Source organism: Clupea harengus, chromosome 3 (assembly GCF_900700415.2).
Source record: "Clupea harengus chromosome 3, Ch_v2.0.2, whole genome shotgun sequence".
NCBI lineage: Eukaryota > Metazoa > Chordata > Actinopteri > Clupeiformes > Clupeidae > Clupea > Clupea harengus.
Window position 1 is genome coordinate 22,858,044 of NC_045154.1, and position 16,286 is coordinate 22,874,329.

The window sequence follows — 16,286 nt, forward strand, 5'->3', positions numbered from 1 at the left end:
AATCTTACCATCGACTAAACACTCCTTTCTGCATTTGATCTGGTTCTGTAGTATCCACTGGGGTATTATGGGATGCGGTCCCCTCCACAGCCATGAAAGCTTTTCAAAAGGATCTGATGAAGTTGGTGGATTCCATTCACTAAAGTAATGGTGCATTTGTGCTGCCCTACAACTATCTGAGGCCAAAGAATATAGATGTACAGTAACAATAACAGTGTAGCTATGCAAGAAACACTAATTGGTGTTGGATATCCCATACTAACAGATTAAAGTGCATGTTTCTAAAAGAAAAGACACTTTACAGATTAAAGGGTTTTACTTTTAAATGGTTTCAGGGAAGACAGACGTATCCATATTTTAAAGAACTGTAAGGAATGCATGTTTTATAGAGATGGGTGTGTGTGTTTAATATGGATTTATCATTTCAAAGAGAATAATGTCAGTGATTTTCTTAGATTAGTCCTCAGGTTTGAGGCTTTGGTAAAAATATCTTCATAACCACGTTAAGGTTATTTATGTACAATTTAACAGTTTTACTTTTAAATATGCCTGAATGTAAACAGCAGTAGCCCAAAACTGTTCAAACAAGATAAGCGTTTCTAGGAATATAAAATGGAAACAGAATAGTAGCGCCCTCTAGTAATATAATGAATTTAAAAAAGACAACACGAATCAAAGTTATTTTGCTTAAATAAAAATGTACATTTATTTTACAATAGACATAACTCTCTTTAAAAACTTTACAGAATTTTTCCTATACTGTACACTAAATGAATTACAAAGTTTTTTTCAGCATTAGTCTTAGAAGAAGCTTAGCACTGTGTAGAAACAAGTATTCACATCTCTGCTAGGTAAGGCAAAACTCAACAGGGATTTACAGCCGCATGGGGAGGGCTAGTAGACACACACTGATGAATACAAATATTATGAACATGGAGTCAGACATGTGTTCATGCAAGATTATCAAATGGGTAGACTTATGAGTGGTTATATCCGCAAGATATCACACATATTTTTTGTAAAATATTACAAAAATATTATTAATGTTATTTTTGTAATACATTATCACTGTCACATGGGAAAAGATTGAGCTTCTGTGAAGTTTAAAAGCAGGGACGTGCACAGGAATTTTGAAGGGCCTTTGCTCTGCCCTGGAAAAAAGGGGCAACACGTTTTTTTGTAACCGCCGCTGCCACGCTCCCTCCCTCTGCGCGCATATTCTGCCTTTATCACTTGAAACTTTGAAATTGTCAGGGTTGATCACTAACCGCCGCGCCACGCCCCCCTCCCCCCGCGCACATATTCCGCGATTTATCTATCTAGAAGTTCTGCAGCCGTAATACTATTTCAATAAAAAAAAAATTGTATTGCAACCGAGCAACCTTGCCCCCTCCTGTGCACGTCCCTGTTTAAAAGAAAAGAAAATCAACATAACCTAACTGAAATGCTGTTCTCAGACTTTCCTGTCAGTTTAGCCAATTGAAACCCATGACAGATTTTCGGTTGACTGTAGCAGCAAGCAGATGTGCCAGCTGCAGACGACCAAAGTAAAGTCTGGATCCATTAAAAACCCAATGACTGAATGAAGGAAGTGTGATGTCAGTTTAATGTGTGTCCTGTTGTAGATCACTTGTAAGGGTAGAGGTGGTGATGAGGGAAAAATGCAGTTCCAATTCGACTTCTGAACAACTACGGCTCAGGACTACCCACATGTCAGCTCAATGACCAGCGCCCAGTTTCTCAACAGCACCCTCACCTTAAGGGTTACTTATGAGAACTGTGGCACTGTAATGCATCTTGGAAAGTGTTAATTGTTTACTGAGGACAAGAGAGGGCCTGGCCTTCACATCCCAGGATTGCTCAGGGAATCCAGCCAGACCCATACACATGTAAACAAAACATTTTAACAGCAGGTTTCCATGGCAGTGAAACAAGAGACACATGACTTTTGGCAAACAAATAAATACCATACTTGAAAATGACATACCATACATTCTGTGCTTCTTTAGTATGGTCTGACCACAAAAAGGCAGGAAAGGAAAATAATGTAAGAACTAACAAAACATATCCCTAGAATGCGCCTCTAGCAGATTTGGTTAGACATTTAGTCCATTTACTACTTTCAAGTAATTATGCTATCCCATTCTAACACAAACAAGGCATTTGCAGTTATTGAGTGATCAAGGCAGTGAGACAAGGTACCTCAATTTTTAGTGGTGATTAACTGAGTAGAACAGGAACCACTTTTGTCTACCATGAACATGAAATACATTACATACTGTGATCATGTGACGCATCTTTACGTTCTACTTCAACGCTCCATGCTTTGTGTGCTACAACTGCACCTTCATAGTCAGATCAAGGAATTAACATGGCAAGTATTATTATCAAACCCATCTGAAGCGGTCACATGTTGTGTGATGGAGTGAGGTCTTCTGTTTGGCTATTCTGATGGGAGCAATGCTACTGAACATGAACATTTATGGTAGTCATTAGTACGTCAGTATTTTACTGTCAGACGCTGTCGGACGTCAGGAGAGTGTGATGGTTGAGAGAGATACTTGGTTTAAGGCTTTCCCTATCATTTTTCCAGTTAGAGATGAAAACAGAGATGTACCAATATTGCAGTCATTTGTCAAACGTTAGTAAACATACGGTTTGCAATTGGATGTGTGAAAGAAAATAAACAAAAACAAAAAGGCCAGCTTTTATCCCCCCATATGGAGGCCACTGTAGGAGTATTCTCTAATATCTGAATCAATTCCATTTGGAGCGTACTGAATAGAAAGCACTTACATTTGGAGAGCGGCTCATTAAATATGATGAGATTAATACGAAAGATAGAAAAATAATATTCCAGAATTACACCATGTTAATAACCGAGATCCCCTTCACCCATAAACCCAGCAAGCCATGGTATTGAATTTAACATGACTGCAACAATATCCAACAGAAGAGCTTCAGTTAGATTAAAATCCTTATTAAACAATGACACCTGGTGGCAGACGTTAAGCATAAATTCAGGTTATACCCATGGGTTCCTTGTGCTTTTCTGCTAGGCAAATCAATGTGTAGGAACGTGTGGAATTTTGATTTGGCAGTTTGAAAATTACAGTGCGGTTCAATTATGGTAGTCAGTTTCAGTGTGCTATGGTAAATAGTCGCAGTGGGCAACATTCTTCTGTCCAGGGATGAGGGGTAAAAATTCTACTAATTGGGGCACAAACCAGAGAGGAAGAAAGAACGATGTCTGACTTCAGATCAGCATCTAGTCACTACGGTGAGTATCCTCTTGGAGATGGAGATGAGGCTGAGCCAAACATGTGCCCTTTACATTCAGTACTCCTGCCCAAGACAAGGGCTCTGTCTCGTACCTTGTGCCTACTATGGAACCACATTATCGCACCTATTCATTTCTTGACAAACACACACCAAACAAAGCCAAAAAGTGCTGTGTGTGTGTGTATGTGTGTGTGTGTGTGTGTGTGTGTGTGTGTGTGTGTGTATTCCAGGGCAAGGCTAGTGGTGATTTCTACATCCACTTAAAGGACAAAAAACTGAGGAAAGAGACTGCAAACAGTATGACCTGCATGGCACAATAGACAGGTTAAAAGGATCCAGCCCCCTTATTCTGTTATGGCAATGCAATGTTAAGACACGGACTAACCGCCTGACGTTAAAAAACGTGTAGATTTCCCAAGCAAAATCACAGTAGACACCAGATAAAATGCGCACGATTATATATATATAAAAAACAACATCCTACACACTCTCATAGAGGAGACTAATGAGTCCAGGCTGGTCTCCCCAGTGCGCCCTCTATCCAGTGGGAGAGAGAGGAAGGAGGACTCACCCTTCCACACACAGTCCCCCCAACAGAAAGAGGCCGGGCCCAGGTCCTCAGAGCCCAGAGAGGGAGCCCAGGCAGAGGGGGGAAGGCTGCTCCTCTGTGGGGTAGGGGAGCAGGCGAGCAGGCGGTCTGGGGCAGGCCACAGCGGGGCTGGCCAGAGGCAGAGGCACAGACAGAAGCCCCGTGGGCTAGGGCTCCAGGCTGGTGGCGCCTGGGATGGTGACGATCTTCATGTACTGCGTGAAAATGGCCTCGAACGCCTCGTCCCTGTGGATCATGGCACCAAATACCAGTGGCTGGGTGGGAAGGAGGAAGAGAGGAAATAATAATAAAAAAATTCATGTTAGTTCGGTTATTCAGTTGACAAAGCAATTCATTTCAGGAGGCGGTCCACAAACCAACCACAGATATCTAGGATTCGGGCTGTGGATGCCGACTTGTCACTTATCATTTACTGAAGTAGTATGAAGTGCCAGTTATTTTACTCTCTTACAAATCTTTACAAATCTTCAGTCACAAAAGAGATGTCCTAACCCACTTTAAAAGCTCGTCCAAAATGTTTAGACACTGTATTGGCATGACCTTGTTTTCTTATCCTTTCCCTGCTCCATGTCTTCCCCTTCTCTTCTGTATCCTCTACTCCGCTGCACTCCTTCTTCCCTTCTCTTCTGTATCCTTCACTCCGCTGCACTCCTTCTTCCCTCTTTTCCTTCCCTCTCCTACTATATCTCTCCCTCTCCCTATGATATTACTGTAGTTGAAAACAGGAATACTTGACATTTGAACCATCATTTATATAAAAAAGTTAAGTTACTGGTATGACTTATCCCCTAAAGACCCCTAAAATAGATTACTGACAATCCCTCAGTATGGTGTAAAAGTATGGGGGAACTGAGAGTTTAATTGCATTCATTTCTAATCAATCTTAAAATAATGTTTCCATGTGATTCCGGAAGACTTGAATTAAAACTTTAGTAAAAAGGGATCTAAAATGTAATAATAAATAAATAAATCATTTAACACATTATCCATTAAATCCAGTAATCTGATAGATAAAAAAGGTGAGGCTGATATGGATCTCACCTTGCTAACTGTAAGCTGCCTACCACAGACTCATTCCTCATAATTTATCTTTTTATGAGACATTTTTACCTTCTGTGTGTTAGGAGTGGCTATGGAGATACCCATCCCAGATCCTGGCAATACTGACAGGACTTTGTACTGTAACACAGAGACAATGTTAGAAAACAAATCCAAGACTCCTGTCAACAGTCAAAAAACTAAAACAATGAACATGTCCCAAAGCATTTCCCCAAAGCAATTGAGAGGGAACCTTCTGAATATCTGTGATGTCCACCAACTTGATGACTTTATTCTTCTTGGAGGAGCTCGATCTAGAGCTGGAACTCTCGAAGCAGATGTAGCTGTGCATGTGGAAAACAAACACACATCTTAGATGAAACTGTGGAAGTGACTCGTGGTTATACTCTAGGATCCCGTTGTCAACAACCGATTTTAAATCAGCAGGCAAATCAAAAAGCATATCCATGGTTACAAGTGTATTTGACAATGCACAAACACAGACATTTGTTTCAAATTTAAATTATATCTCAAGTCATATTATAATTAACTACAAAACGTACTTTTCTGTAACAAACAGAACTCCATTACGGATGTAGTCAGTCGGCATCTTCCTATCCCTGTTAATCAAGCAGCATCTCCACCCGTTCTCACAGACTAGGGAAAGACACAAACACAACACACACGTCAGTGAAATAACACACACATGGTCCTCTGAGGACCTTACATATCTCATGTGATCCCTCCGATGTGTTGCTCTGCCCACCTTGTAAAGGCCGCTCTGTCTCCGACAGGCTGAAGACCTCGTGGAAGGCGCCTTTCTTGGTGCTGTAGATGCGGCCACATTCCTCTTCTCTGCTCATGCCGCACGGGACGCTGGTTGCCAGGCTACCCCGGGCCACCATAGGCTGGATCTGAAGAAGACGAGATGTCAGAGCCTGTGTCTTGTGGGCTGGAGACACAGAGAGTGGCCTAAGGGAGAGGTTATCTACATGCACAGATCTAGAAAATCAGGTCACGTTCAATATCCTTAACCTGTAGTTGTAAATGTAAATGTAGTCGTCTTTAGGAACGAAAACACATCCTAGATCGACACATGCAGATAACCTCTGCTGGAATATGGCCGCCCCACACACAGTCAGTAGCGCAGTGGCCACAGGAGGATTGGTTAATCCATGTTCTGTTTGTGCTCACAATAGCATCAGCCTGATGTGGCAGAGTTGACTGCAGTGTTCTTCACTCATGAGGGCCTTGTAGTGGACATAGGATGAGGGCTTTACTGGACTGCGGGTGAACTGTTTTCATGTGGAAACACTGCACGCACACACGCACGCACGCATGCACGCACGCACGCACGCACGCACGCACAACATCTGTCCTTTCTACAGCCTCTTTTTATAGTGTTGGGTGGGTTCATGCAAAGCAAAATACCGTAAGCTGTACATTTACGTTAAGAATGATGTAACTGTCATTCTCCCTCCAGGTCATATAGAGAAGCACGGCAGGCCAGGGCAAGCTGGATGACCATTTTAGAACTATGTGTTTCGCAAATCATCAGATGCTGGGTACATTTGACTTTTCTCCACTCTCTGCTCTACTCCAAGTCAGTGGTGCTAATAGTCCTAAACAGTGCTAAAGCTAAAGTCAGAGGCCCCTGAAAATCAACATCATTTACCAAATACTAATATTCAGCAGTTCTCTACAGGTTACTGAAAAAGTGCTTACATACAAATAGGTCACACTCACATTATAAAATACTTAAGTGGTGAATATCACAATAGCCAAGCCCATTTCATTCATCATATTGCACTACAGATCATTACAAACAATGTATTTGTATTGGCCAAATTTCTGTAGTGTTGCTGTGGAACAGATGCAATTCCATCTGCTGCACATCAGACAGACAACCTTTTGTTCTGTAAGAAGTTATACCCAGATTTGTCCAAGCAACTTGAAGCAACATTAGATATTCAAAATGAAGGCCTTCATGAAAGTGCTCAGCTGTTGTGAGATCCAGAGTGGGATGGCTTTAACCAAACTAAAACTACTGCCCATCTTCAGCAGGTCTAAGCAATGCCCACTATGAGCCATTACCACACACACACACACACACACACACACACACACACACACACACACCAAAGCCAAAGCCAAAAGAGGAACTTACACCTACTATTCACCAATTCAATAATACTGTGCTGTGTTTGAGCACTGCAGCATTTTTATGCAATTTTCAGGAAGTGCAGGAAATCACAAGCTAATTTTGTCGCCGAAATCTCGAGTAACTCACACACACACACACACACACGTGCAAGCACACACACACACACACACACACACACACACACACACACACAAGCCAGCCAGAGGTGCCAGAAGGCAGGCAGGCGCTATAAAACTGAGGATCACACCAGGAGCCCTACCTTCTCAAACCCAGAGAGCTGAGAGGGGGGAAAAAATAGCAAACCGGTCATGTGACACAGATGGGTTAAAACACACTCACACATATGTCTAGCTCTGGGGAGCAATAATCAAACTCAACTCAACTCAAACCAGAACAGAACAACAAAAGAGTGCACTGGTTACTCTTCTAAAACCATATGTGCGGTCAGTCCTGTGAAAACCAGTGGCTCTTCTAAAACCATATGTGCGGTCAGTCCTGTGAAAACCAGTGGCTCTTCTAAAACCATATGTGTGTGTCTGCCCACCCACATTTGCCTCCATTGTAAACATGTGTGAAATTCATACATGCTTGCATCCTAATGTATGTTGTGCACAACAATGACTGATATACATTATGGTGCAAGCAAGCATGTATGAATGTCACAGGACTGACCTCACTTTGCATTCCATGCCCACATGCGGCATTCTAAACATGAATATTCAAATTTGAGCAAATAAGGTAATGTCCCAAGTTAGAGGACAAACAATAGACGTTAAAAGGTCACAGAGAAAAAAAAAAAACACCCACTCAGAACCAAACTTCTAACCTTACTCCTTCATCTCACACTCACCCGTCTGGATAGGTTGAGGTTGTTACGATCCTTTAGCTGGGGATCAGTAGGCAGATTGGTCCAGACAATGTGGGGGGTGTCGTACTTGTCCCGCAGTTTTGGACAGCTCTTGAAAATGAAGTCGATGATGAAGAACTTGATGCCAGCATAAAGACCTGACAAGAGAGAGTGACCACTTCATTTCAACTGAGGTGGGCAACAACTGGATGGAGCAAATTACTGCCTAATGCCTAAAGGGGTAAAGATGAATAAAACACAGCCCCTGTCTCACTCCCACAATATTTCATAGGCAACTAAAGAATTAAGCAGATATTCAGTGTCTGATTAAGACCAGCATGCTTTTTAACGGGATGTATTCTCAATAATTTACAGCAGAATATCAGATATGTATTATTTTGTACACCTCAACTCATGCATCACATGTGTTATGTCATTATGATGACAAAGACAAGGGGAAGCCGAGTTAGTTGGGCTTTAAGGGTCTTTCCCCACCCACACCCTCATTAGCTAACAGCTCTAAGCGACACGCTCAGACAAATGTGGCGAGCAGGGAGAAACTCAAAGTAGGCTGTGCCCTAGTGGTTCCCTTTGAGTGGAACGGAGAGGCACCGCCGCTTCAAACAGTGCTGGGGTGTCGTTTGGCGTGGGGTTGGAGAGCCGACTCACCAACTATGAAGCCCACCAGTTTGTAGGGCAGCAGGCAGGAAGTTATGAAGGTCATCCACAGACCGATGTACAGCTTCTGAGTAATCTCAGGCTGCACCCACATGAAGAGACTGAGGAACCAACCAAACACACACAACACACACATTTACCAGGGGCATCACCCAAAGAAATTTACAGAAAAAGTGGAAAAACATTCTCAGAGTTTGTCCTTTTAACGCTCTAAAACCATATCGTTACTGATATAATCTTAGCCGTTCAGCTGGAGACCCAAGACTGCATTAACTGTGAGTCAGCCTCGAGGCCAAGTAAGGCTAACAACAAACCATTTTATGAACAAAAACTGAATTTGTGTTTTGGGTATTTTTGAAAAGGTAAACTCACTTCTTAATCTTCTCCAAGACGTCAGACATCCTTCCAAAAAGGTTCTGTCAACCAGCACATTGTCAGTGTGAGTGAAGCTCTAAAAGGTGGCTTCATCGAGCCATATGATACAAACTGGACCATCACTCAAGACAACTGTAAGTAGCAGGCCCTAATTTTTACCTGTGCTTTCTGTGCTACATCAAGGACAAGCTGGAACTTTTCGGAAACAGTCAAGTCCTCCTTTGGTGGTTCCTTGTAGACAGAAAATCAGGTTAGGTCCATTTGATATAAAAACATTCTTCCAGATCACAAATTATTTTTTATTTGTATTGTTTTTAATAAAAGCATCACCTAAAATTAAGAGCAACACCACAACAATGTCTTTGTGGTGGGAGCAAACAAAACAATGATCATGATGCCTTACTATAGGTTCTGAAACTTCAGGCACAATGCTCCACTGTATTCGCCAGCCCCTGGGGAAGAACACAGGGAAACCACTTCAAATCAGTAATGTCGGAGATGGGCACCTGGGAGGCTCTAGCTGAATCCACAGTGAATTATCCTTCAGTGAAAACCAACCAACCAACTTAACTGACAGATCAAGAGATCGGTCCCCTTTGAGCTGGTTGTCAGTGAGTGTTTGTCCATAAAACTGAGCTGATGAAACTGAGGAGCAGCCTGGACAGGCTGTAGGTACTTTACCTGGAAATGAGGTAGTTCAGGGACAACCTCAGAATAGCCAAGAATAGAAACATTGGGATGGCCCAGCCATGCCACGCAGCATACATGTAGATCTGCAGACACACAGAGAGAGAGAGGGAGGGAGGGGGAGAGAGAGAGAGAGAGAAAGAGAAAGAAAGAGAAAGAGAGAGAAAGTGTGAGAGAGAGAGAGATTATTACATGACAAGAGCGTAATAAGGATGTGGAGCAAGAGTGGAGGACAGAAAGAGACACAGGTTAAGAATACAGATCAAGGTTATTATAGTTAACGAAAACTAACGAAAAAACGAAAACGAGGTGTGATTTTTCTTTTCGTTAACTGAAATAAAAATAAAAACGAGGCTTTATAAAAAAACGATAACTAACTGAAACTGTATTGTGTCTTTACAAAACTAACTAAAATAAAATAGAATTATAGAGAAAATGTCCTTAGTTTTCGTCTTTGTCAATGCATTTCATAGATGTCAATTGATTTCATACATAGCGTCTATCTTCCGCCGTACCACTTTTACTACACGCCCCTCACCTGGTATTATGGCGGCAAAAGTCGGGAGAAAGCGACAGAGTCCTATTTGGGATTACCTGGAACAGTAACGTGCGGTGAGGTTCGTGGCTGGTGAGGCACTGACTCTTTCAGAGTCAGATTTACAAATATATAAACCCAATACAGTAGCTTAAATCACCATTCAATTGGCAGCTTGCACATTGACTACTGGTTGTTTTTCATATCAGCATTCTAACATAGGTAAGGTGGCTACATACAGTTGGCAGCTGCTAGCTTGTGATGAACTCGTGTTAATATGTGTGATTATGTACAACTTTAGCTGCAATTTAAGTTTAATTTCTCAAAATCAGCTCACCAAAGTGATCACAACCACTTGTTTGATGTTAAATGGCTTTACATAGACATTAAACAATCCTAAGAGAACAGGAAATTAACGGAGCAAGGGCTTTCTCTGATATCAATGTAATGTTAGCGAATGAGGGGTGAGATACCCCCCTGCTAATATTTAGTCTCCGCTGTACGTCCAAAACCAAATCTATTCTTGAGGTTCAAAATATTCTCAAAACATTTTGGCTTTGGATGTGAGAAGTCGATCGAGTTATCTTCTGTCCCGTCGTTTCAAGCATTCATTTTAGCTACGGCATTGGTCTCCCATTATTGATCAATTCACGTTTTGATTGAAAGTCCAGTTATGAGAAATGTTTTAGCTTAGCTATAGAATCTTCCATTTTCGTAGTCAATGTCAAATATAAGAAGAGTAACGGCAGAACAAGAATAAACCCGACCGGTGGGCTCTCGCATGCTCCCTTTATTGAAGCAGAGGTACTATTTGCCTCCTCTCCGTGCTTTTTCACTGCGGCTTTACGTCAGATCAGCAAAACTAAATAGGTTCTACGCATGCGCTCAACCTAGTTTGTGAGGGATTGCGCAATCTGAGATGAGGCACAGCTCGTCGCTGCCTCACCGTCTCGCTGTCTCCTGTCTGTTTGAACAGGACATGCGCAAATTCTGTTTTTATTACATATTATTTATTATAGCTTGTATCTTCTATTCATTTTGAGCATTTTGTTTTGACTGCCCCCCCCCCCCCCTTGGTTTCTTGCATTCCGCGGTAAAGACTAAAACTAATACTGAAACTAATAAAAACTAAACTCAAACTAAGCATTTTCAAAAAATAGAAACTAAACTAAACTAGCAAACCCGCTTTAAAAACTAATTAAAACTAAACTGAAATTGAAAACAAAAAGTCAAAACGAAATAAAAATAAAAACTAGTGAAAAACGCAAAACTATAATAACCTTGATACAGATCAGTGAGACACTCTTTGGTGTTGACAGCCAGAACTAGTCCTGGGGACTGAAACCCTAACGATGTATGTCCTGGGGTCTAAAACACTAGTGGTATTTTTCCTGGGGACCGAAACACAGTGTACACTGACGTTCTTCTACCATGCACAGGGACATGAGCGATGGAACAGCTGAAGGTCATGGAGGATGCGTGCGGGAGATCAAGAGCACTCACAATGAAGGAGATTGCTGACGTGTACACAGAGTGCCAGCTTGATAAGGCAGAGAGGTTCCTCATGAAGTTAGTCACAGGCTTGGCACCTCGCTCTGAGATTCAGATACACACACATTTAAAAAAAACGACAGATACACTACAAACAACATAAAGCATATATACACACACATGGGACGATACCCTTTTAAGAGGTACAGTTTGCAGTTCTTGTTGTCAGAAGTAAACATGGCTTTAGATTAATAATAAGGGTGGAATTGTGAGGGTTCCTGCAGCAAGGTCATGGATTTGATTCCGAGGGAGAACAAAAATTATAGGGGGGGGGGGGGGGGGGGTAGCTGTAAAAGGTACTTATAGGGCCTGAAATATATTAACAAATGCATTTTAAGGCTTGACAAAGAGAGAAGACACAGGAAAGAATGTAGGTAATATTGGTGAAATTGATCTTTCAATTACACATGCATATATTCTGTGTGGGGGAGCAGCATTTGGGCATTGTGGCATAATAGAGCATGACAAGCAGGGGGAGAACTAATACTCACTGAGTCGCCGCATGTTTTCCGTCAGCCTGAAAGAGAACGAACAAAAGAAACAGGGTCAGTCAGACCGAGAAGCCCACGGCAACCAAACCTCCGCAGGCATACAGGAGGCAGAATGCTCCTATTCAACGCTCCGGTGCCAATCAAGGACTCTGGCAGGGACAGAAGGAACTCGCCATGAAAAGAGCTGCCGCTCTTCTCCTCCTCATTCAGGCGGCTTACAGACTCCGCAGGCACCAGCGTATCATTGCAGACATCACACCTCTCCCCTTTCTCTCGCTCTCTTAACTCTCTCTCTCTCTCCCCTTTCTCTCCCTCTCACTCACTCTGCATAATTCTGGATGAAACAAATGTACTTGAAAGCTCACTCAAAAAAAAAAAAAACTTTTAAAATGTGTCCAAATGTGAGATCATTTTAGAAATCACATCAACATGGCCGATCAATAAGAGGGAACAATAACAATCTAATGTACAGGTTTGCATACACAACAATTAACACCAAAAAACAGCTCAGATCAAATACTTTTTTCTGAGCACACATATCCCACCTTAACACCACTAGGGGGCAGACACAAGCACAAGTAACGTACAAGCCGTCCCTCGACCAATCACGACCTTGAAAGCGATCACACCCTGCCGGTGAGCTCGTTTGACCCCGAGACTCAGAGACTCCGAGGAGGTGACTGTGAGGAGGACCGCGCCACAGTGGCTCGACAATGGCAGTTCCTTAGAAGTAATGGGCCTTTGCCTGGGCTCGGCCCCCGTTAAAGAGCCGTTTGTTTTACAACCCCTGTGCCAGCCAGAGCGCACTGAGAGCCATTTAACCTGATGACTGCTACACCTGGCCTCCCGCCAGCCCTGCTGTGATCGAATGAGAAAAGGGTGAGCATGGGGACCAGAGAACAAGAGGGATATATGGTCCATCGTTTTCCCCTAATGTCAATATGATCTCATCATGAGTCAGGGTTGCTGCCATTTCAAACCTGCCCTAGCGATATGTGCTGGCTCTTCCATCATAATAACTATTAACAGGAATCGGGGGATTAACAGCAGGGTGCACATGAGGTGAAGCCCTGTAGTGGTCTGCAGGAACTGTAGAAGGTCTGTAGTGGTAAGGGATTACGCAAGAGGGGGCCTGTTTTCCATCTTACCGTTTAGCACTTAATGGTTCTTCTGTCTCGACAGTGCTCTCCTCGGGCTGGAAGCGGAAGTCCTCGATATAAACGCCAAACCGGTCGTACATCCACTTCAGCAGTCGAGAGCTCATGGTTTCCCTCTGTTTTTCTGCTGTGGGTGGATGGGGGGGGGGGGTTAATAAAGATACATCAGTTCATTTGTACAGTTGACTGCACAATTAGTACAGTCTCAAAGGAGACGCACAAAAAACAGTAAGACCAAAAGGAAAATAAACAAGTGCTACGCAGCAAAATGAATGCTTAAAACAACAAACAACATATCTATTATATTCAAGGACTTCTGCAGAACAGACTTTTTTTGACAAATATTCTCGGAACATGCCCACATGAGGCTGATGACAAAGCACCCTTAACAGCAGTTATCCTTTTCAGCATCCAGAGCCCAACTCCCACCCACAGAGGGAGCCCTTCAGAGGCCAAAACAATGAAACTAAGGGCTAGTGTTGGACCCATGCAGCAATTACTGTCAAACTCCTCTAACAGTCCGCCCTTAACAAACAGAGGACAAAAAAACAAAACCATTCATCCCAATACCCCGAATGCAATTATGTGCCAAGACCATAAAAGGACTGCGAAGCTGCACTGTTGCATGACATCTTGTGGAGAGAGTGTGGAGAAGAGGCATCAAAGGACACCAACGAGTTAAGGAATGGAGGGACTGAATTGTATGAAGTCAAGTGTTGCTGGTTTGATTGGAGGACAGAGGACCAGACCTCTGTGTGCAGTGGGCTGTGTGTGTGTGCACGCGTGTAGAAATGCAATCTAAGCACTCAGTCTCAAGTGTCATGAGAAAAAAAAAATTCAGTGCAAGAGTGGGATGTGATTCATCTTTGTCTAACCGCCCCCCCCCCCCCCCCCCCCCACACACACACACACACACACACACACACACAAACACACAGCATTCTCCTTCTGAGACAGAGACAGGTGTCAGGCTCAGGTATGCTGAGGGATTTGGTCTCCTCTTACCATCTCTACACTGAATCAGAGGCACCAAAGGGAAGACAGAGAAAAATGGGTTTCTCCTCCGTTCTGTCTTTTGCAGAGAGATACCTTCTCACTGTTATTGACATTTTTATTTATACGTGTACCCAAAAGCAAAACAAGTGTAAAGCTTTTGTGTTGACATGTCTGCATGTGCATAAGCTGCATAATGAGGGAGTCTGAATAGCTCTTTGTACAGTTTGACTATTTGTGTGTGTGTGCCTGTGTGTGTGTGTGTGCCTGTGTGCAGTGTGTGTGTGCGTGCGCACGTGTGTGTGTGTGTGTGTGTGTAAACAGTTGTGACAGTTGTCTTCTGCACCTGCAAATTGTGCCATTTCAAAAGGAGGCATGTAATATCCTCTAGATAGCTTCCAGCAAAAGAAGCTCTCCCTGCTATTGAGTATAACTGATGAGCGTGACTGACCCGTTCCATTGGCTGCTGGAGGTTGTGCTTTAGGCGCCTGTGGTGGGGAATCTTCCACTCTGGGAACAACAAAGAGGATTTTGACAGCAGTTTCATCATACAGTTCATGGAAAAGAATAGCAGACAACATACTAAATTGAACAAAATGGGAGTGAACCATTTTGTGAATATTGTCAACCTGCTAGTCTTGTGCCTTCTAGGGGTTCTGTGTTGTGCAGTATTGTTTTCAAGCTCTGTGGTACATTTGGAAGACTCCAAGACTCGTCTCCACGGCAACCCATACCTTGGATTGAGAACTTCGTTCAGTTTCTGTTCCAGGTCGAGTCTTTTCAGCTTCTCCTTTTCCAGGTCCTGTTTTATCGACTCGATATTTGTTTCTTCTCTGAGTTTCCGCAATTCCTCCTCTAAATCAAGATAAGAGAGAACACTTTTCAGTGACATCACAGTTACAGGGCCTTAGTTTAATGGCAGAAACGGTTGGTGGAAACTGCATATTGTGCCCAGGCGATAAATCACACTCCCCCCCAAGGAGTGGAGTTTGGATATAGGCGTGGCGAGAAATTCTTCTTTGACAGGGAACATTTGAATGCACCAATCACAAACCACCACTGCCCAAGTCAGATTTGTCTATCTGCCAAAACAAATATTTCATTCCCTTTAATGGAAGAGTGGCGCACAATGCCTACATGTTTCTGTATTAGCAAGGAAGCAGGAGCAAACCTGTTATGGGTTAATGCCATTAATCTATCTAGGATATCCTCAAAGTTAACATATATCCTGGCATGCTTTAAAAAATAAAAATAAAAGACTAAAATGTTGAAACCCCTTGAAAGACTCAGGCGTAAGAGGTAGTCTAATTTGTCCGACTTGAATGAAATGCTAAGTAAGCAGTTAATGAAAGTCATCCATGATGTAAATACAAAATAATGACATTGCTTGTTATTGCTATTCACATTTTGTAGTCTAATTAGACTAAGGAAGAAGAAGAACATCTTAAAACAAGTCTGACTATCTGCAATTATGTTTCAACCAATTTAACTGTTTGGAACAACAGAAAAAAAGTACTACGGTTTATTCCATGTAAAACTATCCGATTTTGCCATCTTGTTACATTGCAATCTCGTCTGATGCATTCAGTGTAAAGGGATTGCTCGACAATGCTATTGGTCGCCTTAAACCAAACATTTCACTAATTAACTTTGGCCTGGCTCTGTCCACTTAGTGCCTTCGATAACACCTTTACCGCTCGCTTTACCACGTGTGCACCAGTGTGCACGCGTCACCGTTTCCTGCCACCAAACTAGGGTCCATAGTGTTTTGGTGTGCTTTTATAACGTATAAGGAAGGATTACATTTAAGTTCTACACAGTTAGCTGCAGAACAATATATTAGTAGTGTGTTCTGTTGACATTACATACCCCTGATTT

The 16,286-nt window shown here is 42.6% G+C and overlaps 1 protein-coding gene across 7 annotated transcripts in view; it reads right to left on the bottom strand.

Moving 5' to 3' along the window:
* Positions 1–681: 681 nt before the first annotated feature.
* The window catches only part of gramd4b (GRAM domain containing 4b), a 29,781-nt gene continuing 14,176 nt past the window's right edge, over positions 682–16,286 (bottom strand). For 5 of the 7 annotated variants that reach the window (XM_031565023.2, XM_012842457.3, XM_031565026.2 and 2 more), the window contains 17 exons: positions 15,143–15,263; positions 14,860–14,918; positions 13,407–13,542; positions 12,259–12,284; positions 11,720–11,811; positions 9,676–9,767; positions 9,398–9,446; positions 9,154–9,225; positions 8,992–9,035; positions 8,611–8,720; positions 7,945–8,099; positions 7,354–7,371; positions 5,697–5,844; positions 5,494–5,587; positions 5,184–5,274; positions 5,003–5,071; positions 682–4,146 (listed from right to left, as the gene is read on the bottom strand). In XM_031565023.2, coding sequence (XP_031420883.1) covers positions 4,039–4,146; positions 5,003–5,071; positions 5,184–5,274; positions 5,494–5,587; positions 5,697–5,844; positions 7,354–7,371; positions 7,945–8,099; positions 8,611–8,720; positions 8,992–9,035; positions 9,154–9,225; positions 9,398–9,446; positions 9,676–9,767; positions 11,720–11,811; positions 12,259–12,284; positions 13,407–13,542; positions 14,860–14,918; positions 15,143–15,263 — 1,484 coding nt within the window. In that variant the 3' untranslated portion in view covers positions 682–4,038. The remainder of the gene's footprint in view (positions 4,147–5,002; positions 5,072–5,183; positions 5,275–5,493; positions 5,588–5,696; positions 5,845–7,353; positions 7,372–7,944; positions 8,100–8,610; positions 8,721–8,991; positions 9,036–9,153; positions 9,226–9,397; positions 9,447–9,675; positions 9,768–11,719; positions 11,812–12,258; positions 12,285–13,406; positions 13,543–14,859; positions 14,919–15,142; positions 15,264–16,286) is intronic. The other 2 variants (XM_031565024.2, XM_012842458.3) reach the window with 2 other exon arrangements.